At 34.4% G+C, this 16,505-nt stretch overlaps 1 protein-coding gene across 1 annotated transcript; it reads right to left on the reverse strand.

Annotated features, from left to right (window-relative positions):
• Positions 1 to 7,961: 7,961 nt before the first annotated feature.
• LOC132551762 (uncharacterized) lies at positions 7,962 to 13,606 on the reverse strand. The gene is made up of 2 exons (XM_060215897.1): positions 13,514 to 13,606; positions 7,962 to 8,399 (listed from the first exon to the last, which is right to left on the reverse strand). Exons 1-2 carry the CDS (start codon positions 13,604 to 13,606, stop codon positions 7,962 to 7,964), a joined length of 531 nt encoding a protein of 176 aa, XP_060071880.1.
• Positions 13,607 to 16,505: the final 2,899 nt, after the last annotated feature.

Below are 16,505 nucleotides of genomic sequence, written 5' to 3' on the forward strand. Positions count from 1 at the left end.
CTAAATCCACCCTTCCCCTTTCTAACTCACACTCTATCTTAATTTAATTTCACCATTACACTGCATCACCACCTAAACTAAACTCTCAAAACCCAACCTGAAAAAACCCAACTCGAATCCTACCTAAGCCCTCATCCAAACTCTACTATAATCGAATCTCCACCGTCACAAGAAGTCAAACCTCGCCCAAAGTTCGCGCTCCTCTAAACCGAACCGTCACAATGACTCACCTCCATACCCATCCAGCGTCATAACCTGACCGTAAAACCAACTAACAAACAATCCTCACCCTAATTCTGTCTCCAGTGCAGCTTAACTTTTCCCACTCTTAACTCCCCCCAATCTCAAAACCCTCCAATCTCAATTCCCCCAATCTCAGCTCCCTCCAATATCAACTACCTCCAATATCAACCCTACCTTAATCTTAGCTCCCTCCAATATCAACTACCTCCAATATCAACCCTACCTTAATCTTAGCTCCCTCCAATATCAACTACCTCCAATATCAACCCTACCTTAATCTTAGCTCCCTCCAATATCAACTACCTCCAATATCAACCCTACCTTAATCTTAGCTCCCTCTAATCTCAACTCCCCCCCCCCAATCTCAACTCCCCCAATCTTAGCTCCCTCCAATCTCAGCTCCCTCCAATCTCAACTTCCCCAATCTCAACTTCCCAAATCTCAGCTCCCTCCAATATTAACTACCTCCAATCTCAACCCTACCTAAATCTAACCACCACCTAAACTACCTCCAGCACAGCTCAACGTCCTTATGCTACACTTTGCATCACTATACACAAAGTCCAACGTTGTGGTCTAATCACAGGAGTTTTATGAAATAAGTTTTTTTTTCAGCGATCGTTTTGGCTGCTCTCAAATACGTTTTTGTTTGTCGATAAAAATTAGCTCCTGTGGTTTAACTTCATCTAAAATCTACCCCTACCGAACAGATCCCAACTTGCCTGAACATTTCCTACCATATTCAGCCTACGTAACCCCCATGCCGCGTTCATTATGAATATTATGGCTTCTTAACCCAACTTAAAGTAACCTGCCGAATTGTTAAACGTACAAAAGATTATGCTACAGTGGACTGTAATCTTAGGTATACTACAATACAAAAGTCACACTTCTTTGTACCTATAAATCCGGCTTAAATAACATTTATTTTATACCGATTCACTTTCCCTGTGTCGTTTTTACTGAACTCTTTCTTTCCATTCCGGTTTATCAAAAAACAAAATAGTAACATGTAGCAAATCAAATGTTTAATAAAAGCGAAATAATTACAATTTTATCGATTTATGAAATAATGACAAAATTATATAATAACGGAAAGACGACGTTAACACTTCGAATCTAATACCCAAGATAAATAAAAGTATTGTGTAGAAGGTATTGAGATATCTCTCCTACTTGCCGGATATTTTATATGTTCGATACATAACAGGTACCCCTATTCATCAATTTAACGATATTTAGACAGGTCGTGTACATCTTCAGTTTATATAGATATGCATTTACAACCTCAAAGTTAAGAGATGGCTTTCTTTTCTTTCCATTTTAAAATTCTGTTCTCATTTCTTTCAGGATGTTGAAAAGATATCAATCCATTTTGTTATCTCTCTTTAATTTTAGACGTTTTCTTTCAGTATTTCTGAAAAATCCTCTCAACTTATAACTACATATATCTTTCAGCGAAAAAATTGTATTAATAATAGTTGACATCATTAAGTCTCTGTTTAATAACATGTTGAGTCTTTGGATCATATATCGATTACGAGAAGTTGATGAAACATTTTGGTTGAAGATATATTCAAGAAATCGTGAAATACAATTAAGAAAAAATGTGGGGGAGATTCGATGCATATACTATCATTCTATAAGAATCGTGTACATTTGATTTGACTCTTATCAATATCACTGTTACTTAATCAATAAAAGGATAGAAGGTATAACTTACCTTAGTCAATGTTTAAAATCTTCATCCACATTTTCTGTTGAGGTCAACACATTATGACAAAAATCTCGAACATTTAAGTATATTACTGAGCTAGAGAGGTAGGCTGTAGCCAATGTTCACAGGTATGGAGCGGTAATAATTAATCCTGATTACCATTGCATTAACAACAAAATATTTTAATCCACGTGTACGTATACAGTGACAGGTACATTTAGTGGTCGAGATCACAGGGGCTGGGTTTATTGGTACAACTTAATTGTACAACAATAACCTTTTCCTTATAATAAGCTTTACTATAGTATCAATACTAGTGCTAAGGAACAGAAGAAATTGATACACAGTTTTAAGTGAAACTCTTCAAGAAAATGGGACATTCCTATACTGATACTAAGCATCAGATTGGAAACACCTCTTTGTCCGAAAATATGACATAGATCCTTTTTAAAAATTTCTAAGAAGTGTTCACACTCAATGCCCTATTTATTTAACTAACGTTCTACCTGCTCGGCAATATAATTTACACCCTTATAACATCAGAAGAGTCACCAATTTCTGTCAAATAAGCTGTCAAACTGATCTCTGTAAATATTCTTCCCTACCCTCCTCCTCTACTGACTTCACATTCACATGAAATACAACACGTCAATTACAAACCTTTAAAATTTCCTAAATGCCGATATCACTGCAGAAGTAGACACGCTTAGATCCAACATCGCGACCAAGGATGAACTACTTTAAATAGCCACTTGTACGCACGAAACTTAGTTAACAGCCCCGAGAGTTCCTGGTGATATTAGTTAATAGTCCCGAGTGTTCCTGTTGTCAATCTACTGATATTAGTTAATAGTCCTGAGAGTTCCTGTTATATATCTGGTGATATTAGCTAATAGTCCCGAGTGTTCCTGTTGTCATTCTACTGATATTAGTTAACAGTCCCGAGAGTTCCTGTTATAAATCTGGTGATATTAGTTAATAGTCCCGAGAGTTCCTGTTATAAACCTGGTGATATTAGTTAATAGTCCCGAGTGTTCCTGTTGTCAATCTACTGATATTAGTTAATAGTCCCGAGAGTTCCTGTTATAAATCTGGTGATATTAGTTAATAGTCCCGAGTGTTCCTGTTGTCAATCTACTGATATTAGTTAATAGTCCCGAGTGTTCCTGTTGTCAATCTGGTGATATTAGGTAATAGTCCCGAGAGTTCCTGTTGTCAATCTACTGATATTAGTTAATAGTCCCGAGAGTTCCTGTTGTCAATCTACTGATATTAGTTAATAGTCCCGAGTGTTCCTGTTGTCAATCTACTGATATTAGTTAATAGTCCCGAGAGTTCCTGTTATAAATCTGGTGATATTAGTTAATAGTCCCGAGAGTTCCTGTTATAAACCTGGTGATATTAGTTAATAGTCCCGAGTGTTCCTGTTGTCAATCTACTGATATTAGGTAATAGTCCTGAGAGTTCCTGTTATAAATCTGGTGATATTAGGTAATAGTCCCGAGAGTTCCTGTTATAAACCTGGTGATATTAGTTAATAGTCCCGAGTGTTCCTGTTGTCAATCTACTGATATTAGGTAATAGTCCTGAGAGTTCCTGTTATAAATCTGGTGATATTAGTTAATAGTCCCGAGAGTTCCTGTTATAAATCTGGTGATATTAGTTAATAGTCCCGAGTGTTCCTGTTGTCAATCTACTGATATTAGTTAATAGTCCCGAGTGTTCCTGTTGTCAATCTACTGATATTAGGTAATAGTCCTGAGAGTTCCTGTTATAAATCTGGTGATATTAGGTAATAGTCCCGAGAGTTCCTGTTATAAATCTGGTGATATTAGTTAATAGTCCCGAGAGTTCCTGTTATAAATCTGGTGATATTAGTTAATAGTCCCGAGAGTTCCTGTTATAAATCTGGTGATATTAGTTAATAGTCCCGAGTGTTCCTGTTGTCAATCTACTGATATTAGTTAATAGTCCCGAGTGTTCCTGTTGTCAATCTACTGATATTAGTTAATAGTCCCGAGTGTTCCTGTGATTAATCTACTGATATTAGTTCCTGTTATAAACCTGGTGATATTAGTTAATAGTCCCGAGTGTTCCTGTGGTCAGTCTGCTGATCCTGAACATATCCTCTTCCAGTGTCCTAACTACCAGCATAATTGTGATGTCAACATCTTACTTCATGGTAGTTAAGAAATGCCAGTTCAGTACAGTGAAATTATTTTGATTGTTTTCAAAACTTTATCTGTCACTCCAAGCATGTTTTATAAGGGCAGAAGGTGACACATAATATAAAATACCTGTGTGATACAACACATATCCTGACTACTACATCGTTACGTTATTCATTATACTACACGCTACTTCATAAGAGGTAGGAAAACTTCGGAGTATAACTAATGTTTAGCTCCCGTTTGCAAATCTTGTATTTACAGTTTGCTTGTATAGTGTACCACATCATGTAGAGCCCCAGTGAACTTATCGTTATGTTATTGAACCCTCAGCATCCCCCTAGTTTAAACCCTTACACATTTCTCTGTCTCTGCACGTGTTATATATCTGGTACCAGAAATATTGTCGATACCGTCCCATTGTTGCAGTAAGAACAGGAGACGGATTTACATAAGTACTATGTATTGTTGCTGAATCATGTCATTTTCTACTATAATGTATGTATCACTGCCTGTACAGTTATAATAAAGCAATATAATTGCTGATGATAGACGTTTAATCTGTATAAAAGTGTCTTATATCATGGATATGTTTCATCTACACGAAATTTGAAACCAACATGTGATTTTGATTTCTTCACTTTCATTCTTTTTGTGTTAGATGTTGGTATGGTCATTTTCTTAAATCAAAAGTGATAATAAAGAAAGCCGTGCTTGTTGGGGAGAGAAGTTAACGCTTATGTATTGCACAATACGTCAGTTATGTATATGCATTACGTCACGTTTTGTTAAACAAAATCAAGAAAACTATACAAAATCAGTACATTATAATCTGCATGAATGACATAAACGTATAAAGTGATCGTCACAATATTTTTAATCGCACAAAAACCTTCTCAGCACAATATAGGTATCGGAGCGCTATTCTTCCTTCCTTTTTATACTTGCACGAGTTATTTCCCTTGGAACTATGGGGACTGTTGTCTAGTTCGTCATTTGCTGTTGGCCCACAATGAACCGTCATTCGAATAATTTTCTGATACGTCAGATTCCTCTCAGCGCTAGAGATTCAGTAGCACATATGTATTAGTATTTTTGTTGTCTTTCTTTTTTTCTTAAGACTTCACTAGTCACGTAATCATAAACTTTTGGTTTTATTTATTATTTTACAGAATATTCGGTGATGTAAATATTAGTTTGAACCACATATTTATAAATCTGAATTGATACTGTCGTAAAATCCTTAATTTTCGTGGGAGTTCCAAGTCCACAAATTTATATGCCCACGAAGTGATAAATAGATGAAAATGACTTGGATTATAGCACTAGAGGATTTTATTGTCAGGATTTATCCTCGAAAACGGAAATATAGATTTAAGGAAATCCACTGACATTTTAGTATACTATATTTTAGTTGGCTTAGAGGACAACGAACAGCAATCAACATAGCAATGTATGGGCAATAACGTTACATAAGTCCTATAAACTCTGGTTTGTATTCTTGATATATATAAATGTCACCAAATTTTACCCTATAGATTACGTATTTGTTAGGTCAGATAAAAAGTAGAATCCGAAACAAAGTGTTTTTAACACAACTATTGTCGGTCAGATAAGTTTTGTGATGACATCGCGCGTTATCAGGAAATTCTCTGAAAATTTTCAGTAGATTATGATAGGTCTAAATATCCTTAATGTAGTTTTCAGATTTCGGGGCCAATATTTAAGTATTCCTTGTCTCTAGATTGATAGCATATCCATTGAATAGGGTGGAAACTCAAGTATCACAATCTCCACATCATATGATGAAAGATCCTTATAATTCATCAACATACAAGATGTATTGCATTTATTGTCGCTCACCTTTTGTTCTTGTAAGTTTGAATTTGCCACACTGTTGACATGCATGTCTATTATCATAAGTCTGCCGGATGATATAATTTGACATCAAAGATGTGATCTACTGAAGGGGGATCCCCATAAAACATACGATACATTGTCGATTGCTGGTAGTCAAGCCTGTAGAATCTATCTGTGTATTACGATTTCGTTGCTGTGTATCGTCCTACACAAGCCTAGCAATAGTGTTAAAATAACGAGTGTGACATTCTAGCTTCCGGAAAATGATGTATTATGAAGGGAAAGTTTATTTGAATGCACACGAAATTTAATATTGAGATTATTCATACATAAAAATCGTACTGCTTTTTCACAGGTAGGATAATTCTAGAGTAGAGACAGTGTAATTTAGTTGTACTCTACCAAGGTCGATATTCGAGCTAAAACAGATCCAAGTTTCTGCATGCTCGTCGTTTGAATGTCTTTTTTTTGCTTTATAGAATTATAAATGTGTTTGTTTAGATTTGTACAGGTATTTGTTTGTATGCTTATTGATATCGATATATATCTGCATTCAGATAAGTATATATTTACATGTGGATAAGTGTTTGTTCGTGTCTTAGCGACCATACAGTATACACCCATGTATAACTCATTTGCCATTTCAAGTAGTTGTCATGTGGGCTGGAAATTTCGTTGTTAACCCAGCTTTCGAGGTTAAATTGAAAGTGTTAATAACAGTTAAAGTGGCGTTTGGAATGTCATGAGTACTGGGGTATGAAATAATAGTAATAGTTTGGTGTGATGACAGCTTTTAATATATCCGAGTAGTCCCATGGTTTGCGGATAACATCGGACATTGGCTACTGTAAGGGCATAACCAATAAAATTGCTGCAAATGATTTCACTTTGTAAACTCGTATTTATTCACATGTTCACACACAGTCAGAATATGACCAGTATAAATATACGTGTATTTGTCTCATTTGTGATATTGGTCTGCCCAGGGCAATACCCCCAAGTTTTCCATATTTCCTGTACAATACAGCGTGTGCATTAGTAAGACAAGTAATTCAATGGTTAACACTTATAGAAAACACTGGAAAATGTACTGGTGAATTAATGATGATTTCATCTTAAACACATATTAAATGAAAACAACAATATGCATAGTAATCTTTAAGTCATGATAACACCGAACTCATTATTTCAACATCTGTATTACATCTAAAAAGTTGATGAGATTCGACTACATGACACAAATAATGACTTAGAACACGAAGTTTACGTCTAAGTTCGTGCTTTAAATAATCATGCTTGTTATACATATGGATATCTGACGCAAAGTTTGTTAAATACGGGTATGTAAAATAGAACGGTCTTCTTAATAAATAACCCAGAGAAATGGTAAAACATGGCGCCCTCTTGAGTTCAACGGAGATGGGTTAGACATGTTTTTTTTTTGTATATTAGTTCAAAATTAAATAAAAATGAATATGTGTGTAGATATGCCACGTTCGAAGTCACAAAAATGTATGAAAACCTTCGACAGTGCCTCCACGTTTTGTGACATGCTCGGCTAGAATATCGTTATCCTACATATACATTCAGTGTTTTTTTTATGATACGTCCGTCCCCAACAATGTCAGGTGAAAAAACCTATATCTTCTGAGTTGTTATTGCTAATCCTTACTAACATGAGAATAATGGAAAACTGGACGTTCCCAGATAATCAGCTGTTGTTCCTCTGCACCACCTCGTTGTATAGTCACTCTAAATGATGGAGGGGACAGCAATGCGCTTTTTTGATTAGATAACGATTGTATGTAGTCACAGAACAATAATGCTCCTTCGCATGTTCTTCATGTGATGTATGATAATATTGATAGCTGTCACAATATCATTACGCGTATGCTGTTTTGTTAGGTCCATTACAACGTAATGTGTTTAACAAATTATACCATGTTTCGGTCTGGAATTTTACACAAAATGCTTCATATTCCGTTGCTCCCATACGAACGACGAGAGTCAGTCGTGGATTGTGTTGTTGTGCTTCGATTTGAACACCGACTTGAAGACATCGTAACCGTGATCTTTGGAGCAGACTGCGCTCGTAATGTACTGAGCGATGTAGGTCTGGTTAGTCTTTCCACAATTTTTTCTAATTGTTCCGCGTTTGCCGTCCGCCATGTCCCTGGATAGTGTTTGGGCAATTCTGGATATCGGTAATTCATATATGGTCGATCACGGAACTCCTGTAGGTTCTGTTTACTCACCGATTCATACGACCTCCTCTCACGTGACCACAGAACTGATCTTCGCGCAGACGCAATGGTAGGGCGACATACGGAAGTATCAATGGACCCATAGTTGGTTTCGGAAAGTCTTGGACCAAATACACTTCTCCGGATAGCATCCTTGTCAATTTCAGTCTGAAATTTACAAAAATGCAGTAAAATATTACTTCATATATAAATTTCCTTTTTTATTTCAACAAAAAATCCCACATCATAAAGTTTCAACTTCTTTATTTACCAAATACAGTGACACATGATTTGGCAAATAACAGCATAACCACGGCCCTCTCCACCAATATATGCATGAAATTCACAGGCGTGTACATCACTGGGATGAAACAAAGAAATGAAGAAACCGCGAACAGTCTGAAAAATACTGTTGATTTGACTTACCTCAGATATTCCATTGACGTTATACAATTTTTTAAACAATTGTTACTAATGACACGGAACATTTCGGCTAGTTTACCACAAAATTAGAAAAAAGAGCTACATGTAAAGCAATGGGTTATATTACAATAATGAAACAAACAACAAAAAAACAATTGTTAGGTTATGATCTTGTGAAAAATACGTTTGTGGATCCATGTAAGGTAACTTCAGGCCAACAATGCGCCCCTATATCACACACAATCCACAGGTAAAATGTATGTAACAGCTTAGTAAAGGGCAGAATTGACTCCCGACAGTGAAAGATGAAATGTTTGACAAAGTGTTTTGTAACCTGATCAACGAAACTGGTCACTTGATGTTTATGACGTGAAAAATAGTACATAAAACCTAACCCCATGAACTTCCGTTTACATTCAATAAAACATCGACAACGCCTCAATGTAGCTATTATAAAGAAACTACAAAAATAATCTATATGTGAGCTGTTTTTAAAAAATAACCTGAAGGCTTTAGGCGAATGTACTGTAAAGCTGAGGAGATAATACGAACACAGAAAACGATGAACAGTGACATAAAACCTAAAACCGAAACTCTAAATAAAAGTTCGACAGGAAAAGATACATATTACGAAAACCATTGAAAACTGTAGTAGCATACGATATGGTCATATTCTCAGGGTGTAGGATCAGGTTGATAAAACGAAACAACAAGACATTCCAGAGATCAACACCAATGAAATGCTTTGTTATGTTTGACTAAAATAAGAATGAACCAGCAGGCTTAATTCCGAATTCTAGCATTGCCAATATTTACATGAATGCTACATTTCCATCCCCTCAAAACTCAATTAATCCGCAAAATGGCCCCCCAACATTAACTCCAGTGAATAACACTACTGTCCCAATATTCACCTTAGCCTCCTAATATCACTTTCTCTCCGAATCTTGGTCGCCCTATACTAATCTAATTTATGTTATATTAATAATAGTCAAGCAATATTAATCTTAGTCACGCAATATTAATCTAAGTCTTCCAGTATTAAGTAAATCGATACTAACATCAGTCTCCTGATATCTATCTTAGTCTTATAATATCAATCAGTCTCTACAAACTAACCTTGGTCTGTGTAAACCTTGTGTTACTGTAATTTTTGTTATTTTCGAGGTTCTCTATTTCCCATTTCTTTTAGGACGAACTAAATTCGCGAAAAATAGAAAAATTAATGAAAACTGTAGCCAATTTTCGAATCGCTACTTTCTTGAAAATCATTTCCCATTTGCATCAAACGTTTGGTCACACGGTGAACATGGCAGGTTTAACAAAATCAGCTTATGAATCAATGCATGCTTTTATGGATGAAATAAAATAAATAAAAAATATTTACAATACAAAATGAAAGAGAAAATTTCATGTTTTGGCTTAACCACCATGAAAGACAAAAAATCGATATCGTTGTTTGGCGTTTTCAGTTCTGCCCTCACCACAAGGCCATAAACAAATAACAGTGGGCTAAGTACAGTTCACGTAATTAATGGCCACCTGATAAACCCATTCAGTCTTTGAAAGTCAATAAACCTTCTTTTAACGCAATATGTAAATTAATAAAAGAGACACCACATAGTGTTTATTTAACAAGGAATCGTCCTCGTTGTCGATAATTGAGAGTAAGTGCTGTCGGTAAGTCAAATACCACATGTATATGTTAACATTACCGTAATATTTTGATGTTTAATAAAAGGGATTTAACTCCCTGGAAGTCCTAACTTGACTAAATGTGTTCAAAGTTTATACTGCTGTGATGTTATGTTATTCTGTTTCTGAAGGGATGGAAATAAAGAGGACAAAAACAAAAAGATACATAATTTACTTTCGTGCCCGATATAAGTACCCTCTTGTTTCTCTCTCGCGTCTAGTTCTCTGACAGATCTCCAATGCTTAACGTTAACCGTGAACAATTATTTAAGAATAGTTAAAGTTAAAAACACGTAATCACACTATATCCTGCCTCTGAAAACTCATTATTTCTCCCTTTTCCATTCGTTTTTTCTCATATAAAATTTTAACCATTATGATACTGTTGATAAAGAGTTATTCAGATATCGAAATTAACTAAGCATTTACTACTTACTATAAATAAACATGTATCACATATTATATAATAATATATATTATTTCTAAAAATCGTGGTAATCTCACCTTTAGAAGAGTAAGGACAATATGCCTCCTCCTTGCCTCGGTGAGGGACGCAGACCCCTTCTTCTCCTTCATACTCACCGATTACGTCGCCAACCTCGTTCTGGGCTGAGCCAAATATAACGACTCCGCAACGAGGAGGGGGTAAACAAATATGTAAGCACGTGCACGTCTTTATGTTTGAGGCGACACTATATAGAAGTATTTAGATGCTATTGATTTTTATTTTAGAGGGTCGTTAATCAGATTAATGTATACACGTTTTAGGCGTAAAAAGACATGAATTCATATTAAAGTGACACGTTTCTTAATCAAAATCGATGAAACAAAATTAAAAAGCAAGAATGAAAAGGATTCTGGCTATAGAATGTCACTCTTGATTTGTTTCATATTAACGACACTTTTTCATTTTAATAACGCTGTACTAAAACCATGCTGGCACAATATTGATAAAGAATTAATATAAAAAAAGACTTCTAGCTCTATATTTAATGTACAGGTAGATAACCAACATGTGTAAGCTATTGGGATTCCTAATTCTCCCTGCATAAGACATTGTGACAGGCATGACTCGAGGTTTAGGTGTTGACACAACACTACACAGTCAAATACACACCCTTCACATTAGATTGAATTTCATGTATGATGACTTTGGTAGCAAAAATACATTCTAAACCAGTTAATATCACCTGGGTCTTCAATTGTTTGTATATCGTTATGAGTGCTAATACAAGGTGATGCCTGCCAAGTAGGTTTCGCAAATACTCGGTATTATACAGTCAGGACCTTCTCTCCTAGCAGGTACTCGTTTGTGGAACACGTATAAAAATCTAAGGAAAACTGGGTTTATAGGTACTTGCCATATCTGAGAGCTTGGTTATGTTATAAAATATCTGACTACTAACATCAAAAATATTGTTTGGCCATAAATTCCTGCTTATATCAAATGTTACATAAAAATGCAAACATTATTTTTCAACTATGAAAGAAAGTTTAAACAATTTTACCTGATACCATATAACTAGTACCAAACAGGAACATTGGGGTTGATCACTTAGTGACAAAAGAGCTTTCTACAAATTTTTAAATATGATAAACAACTTCTGAGTAACATTGAACACGAGCCTTTAATATTTCCAACAATGAAAGAATTGAACTTATGTCTGAAAAGATTATACAAAAGACATATAGTGAATAGCACACCTTTTCTTCTATAATAACATTTGCCTTTTCCATTCTAAACAGTAGCCTTCCAAACCGAAGCAACGCCTTCATTCTTTCGTTATGGAAGTTTCTTTTCAAAGAAATGTAAACGGAGGTACAAATATATCATTATCAAATATACAGGTCCGTATTTGGTATGTCTGAAGCCAAGAATAAATTCACTGAGAATGAAACCGTAATAATCCTATATTTCTGGTCGACAATATCACGTGTGTGCCTTTAGTACAATCTTCCTACTGACTATTGGCTTACCTATGGAAACTTATTAGGACCCTCTGTTGGCTGACTTTTTGTTTTTTATTTTGATACGCTGCTAAAAGAGCTTATCAAATCAAGCGACAAACACCTTGCCAACCCTTCACTTTCACTTTAGGATATATTGTCTAATTGGTAACATACGACATTATTAATAATAGCGCGAAGTGAAATACCCAGCAGACTTTTAAAGTGAATCACCGAAAATGTGTTATATGCATCTGTACATCAAAACCGGGACAACCGTGAAATTTGAATACCGCGAAATTAAACAGCTATACAGAATCAATAATGAAGATTGTGAATCATCCCAATGATCACATAGGGAAATTTTATATTTCTTGCATAAAATGAAGTTCAATGATCGTTAGGGTGACTGGCAGTTCCGTTGTTATTATATTTGTTCTTTTTTTGAACTTGACATAACAAGACAAATGTGCCGATGAAGCAGAGGCGCTGGCCCTTCTGCAACACGTGGTTATATCTCCTTGAACTTTGTAAGGGTCATCGTGTTTATTTTGCCGTCGTTTGAATTAAGATTATCTCAAAATGTCGTAAACTTTTTTTATAATACTTAGCAATAGATACAGTAAATGCTGAAATAAACTACATCACGTGACTTTTTGTCATTTAGTACTCTCCCGTGATGCTAGGGGTTTAAAAAGTGGGGAGGTCTGTATGTCCAGAGTAAAGTCCTAACAAATATTAAGACAGATATTGTGAGATGCTTGTTAAATAAATATCGAAACTTGAATTAATTTGAAAAGAATGATAGTTTTTCTGAACCGTGCTCTTGTCCATGGAAAGTTAATGACATGCAACGTCACAGCAAACTTTGGGGGCTAAACCTTGTGAGTGCAGCACACAACACAGACACATCAGAATAACGCCTGACAACACAAATTTATTAATATATATGCAGTGAAGTGATCTTTCCATGCCCTTTTCACTGTAGAAAATGCAACATGCGTATCACTAATTTTCCATCACTGAAATATCTCACTAAAAATCCGATATCATTTAAGGTCAGGGTTTCCTCAGATAAAGCAAGCAGAACTAGTTCTGAACCGTTCATTTAATGCTGACAGGACAATATACTATTGTCTGTTCTGTAAGTCAACTACCGTTTTATAATTAGGTTGAAATTCAATAAATATAGCATTAAAGTAGAATCCCAAACCCACCGTGTTAAGGTCGTCCGCTTCGATGATAATAGGGTTCCAGACAGAAGAGCGCCGCCTATCGGAAGTTCGTCCGTACTCAACACCAAGATTCATCTTGAGGTTTCTTAACAAAGACAAGTCTTAGTGGGTCGTTCAAAGGGTCACCTGGTGATGTTAGGAAAACTCTGTCATCACCTCCTTCTGTTGATGGCTTTTTTAAATGTCGAAAAATATTACTGTCCAAAATAAATAAATAATTAAATAAACAAAAATTCTACATTCATCTAACAATATTTTGATTATTTCACTAAAGCTAAGACTATGTTGTCTCCCTTACATCAGCGATGTCTACTAGTAATCGGGAAGCAACAACTAAAGGTACATTGTATGTGGTAATGAGTATGTATGAACGTCTATTTAACATTGTATCTACTTGTGCTTAGACTAATAAAGACTTAAGGATAGTATCTAATCCTTTTTGGAAAGAGCTTTTCAAGTTACTTCATACATTTTGTGTGAAGGTCCTCTCAATGACTCAGTTATTTGTAATGAGCCCCTATGGTGGGAAAAAGTATTTATGTTACCAGTAAAATTAACCAAAGATGTTACCCTTAGATGGTTTCAGTATATATAAGTTCACAGAATACTACCCACTAACTCATATCTACACAGAATACATTTAGTAGATTCTCTATCTTGTAGCTTTTGTGGTTTGTATAATGAAACTTATGAACATTTGTTTCTTAAGTATTACATTGTTATAAATTTTTAATGAAGGTAAAAGAATGGTTGACACCATATTTTCTTGAAGATTTAAACCTTGAAAATATTATATTTGGAAATGTAAATAGTATTTCTTCTTCAAATTTAATTCTCCTTTTATTGAAAAAAATATATTTATTCTACAAAATTCAAAAATAGATTCCTAAGTATCAAGTGTTTTAAAGAGATACTTTTAGATTATTATAAGTACGAGCGAGTCTTTTATATACACAACAATGGAAAAAAGGTGAAGACAGACTTCTAGACAGATGGGGGTATGTTCCCACACTTCTTCTAGTAAATGTCCCTTCAGACTTTTCTGAGGTGAACTAAAACTTAAAAAACACTAGATCAATTTCTCTTCTGATATCTTTAATGCAGTTGATTGTGTTATGTAGACTGATACATATACATAGTTCGTGACATTCAGTAATTTTGTTTTTGAAAGCAAATTTTTGTAACTAATCATATTTGGTGGCACTCAACATTGATATTGTGTTCCTACCATTTCTTGTATATCCATATCTCATATATGTATTTCATGTTTTGTGATGTCATATAAATGTGTTGAAAATCAATAAAACTTTAAAAAAAACCATTAAACATCAATCAAAATTTAAAAAAAAAAAAAAAAGAAAAAAAAAGACTTAATTAAGGCCTAATGTCTCATTCTTTTGACATCATATCAATAAAAAAAATTGAAATAAGTACAAATAATGTATTATAGCTATCATAGCCATTGAATAATCTTAGTATACACAATAACAACTTAATACTATCGGACATGTTCGACGTTAAAGTCACATCAAATATAAATGTTTCCCTACGTTATTACGACTGTTGTAACATAAAACCTAAAAAGGCACGTATACATTCAGAATCGTTACTCAATATTTTTACTCGATCCTCAAAATGTGTGACGTTATAATTACACTACTATAGTAAGAAGTAACTTTGGGTTCATCTTCGCGGATTGAAACTGTGTACACACTGGAAATGTTTACTACTTATTTGAAGATGACGTGATATTTCTGTGTTTACATGATACACTATGATACCAGTAGTAGCAGTATTAAAGTTACCATATAGTAAATGTAAGAACATGTATAATATATGTTATACTATCCTACAGTGTTAAAGTATTTGTTCAACTACTAAAGTTACTTATGTATAGCCAGGACTAGCTAATTTTATGATAGTTTATCATAATGGCAGGTTAAGTTTACCATATCATTAATATCCTTCAGTGTAAAGTTGAACTACTAAAGTTACTTATGTATAGCCAGGACTAGCTAATTTTATGATAGTTTATCATAATGGCAGGTTAAGTTTACCATATCATTAATATCCTTCAATGTAAAGTTGAACTACTAAAGTTACTTATGTATAGCCAGGACTAGCTAATTTTATGATAGTTTATCATAATGGCAGGTTAAGTTTACCATATCATTAATATCCTTCAGTGTAAAGTTGAACTACTAAAGTTACTTATGTATAGCCAGGACTAGCTAATTTTATGATAGTTTATCATAATGGCAGGTTAAGTTTACCATATCATTAATATCCTTCAGTGTAAAGTTGAACTACTAAAGTTACTTATGTATAGCCAGGACTAGCTAATTTTATGATAGTTTATCATAATGGCAGTTAAGTTTACCATATCATTAATATCCTTCAGTGTAAAGTTGAACTACTAAAGTTACTTATGTATAGCCAGGACTAGCTAATTTTATGATAGTTTATCATAATGGCAGGTTAAGTTTACCATATCATTAATATCCTTCAGTGTAAAGTTGAACTACTAAAGTTACTTATGTATAGCCAGGACTAGCTAATTTTATGATAGTTTATCATAATGGCAGGTTAAGTTTACCATATCATTAATATCCTTCAGTGTAAAAGTTGAACTACTAAAGTTACTTATGTATAGCCGGGATTAGCTAATTTTATGATAGTTTATCATAATGGCAGGTTAAGTTTACCATATCATTAATATCCTTCAGTGTAAAGTTGAACTACTAAAGTTACTTATGTATAGCCAGGACTAGCTAATTTTATGATAGTTTATCATAATGGCAGGTTAAGTTTACCATATCATTAATATCCTTCAGTGTAAAGTTGAACTACTAAAGTTACTTATGTATAGCCAGGACTAGCTAATTTTATGATAGTTTATCATAATGGCAGGTTAAGTTTACCATATCATTAATATCCTTCAGTGTAAAGTTGAACTACTAAAGTTACTTATGTA

The sequence above is a fragment of the Ylistrum balloti genome, unplaced genomic scaffold, assembly GCF_031769215.1.
Source record: "Ylistrum balloti isolate Yb309-2 unplaced genomic scaffold, AGI_CSIRO_Ybal_v1 Utg370214, whole genome shotgun sequence".
NCBI classification, from domain to species: domain Eukaryota; kingdom Metazoa; phylum Mollusca; class Bivalvia; order Pectinida; family Pectinidae; genus Ylistrum; species Ylistrum balloti.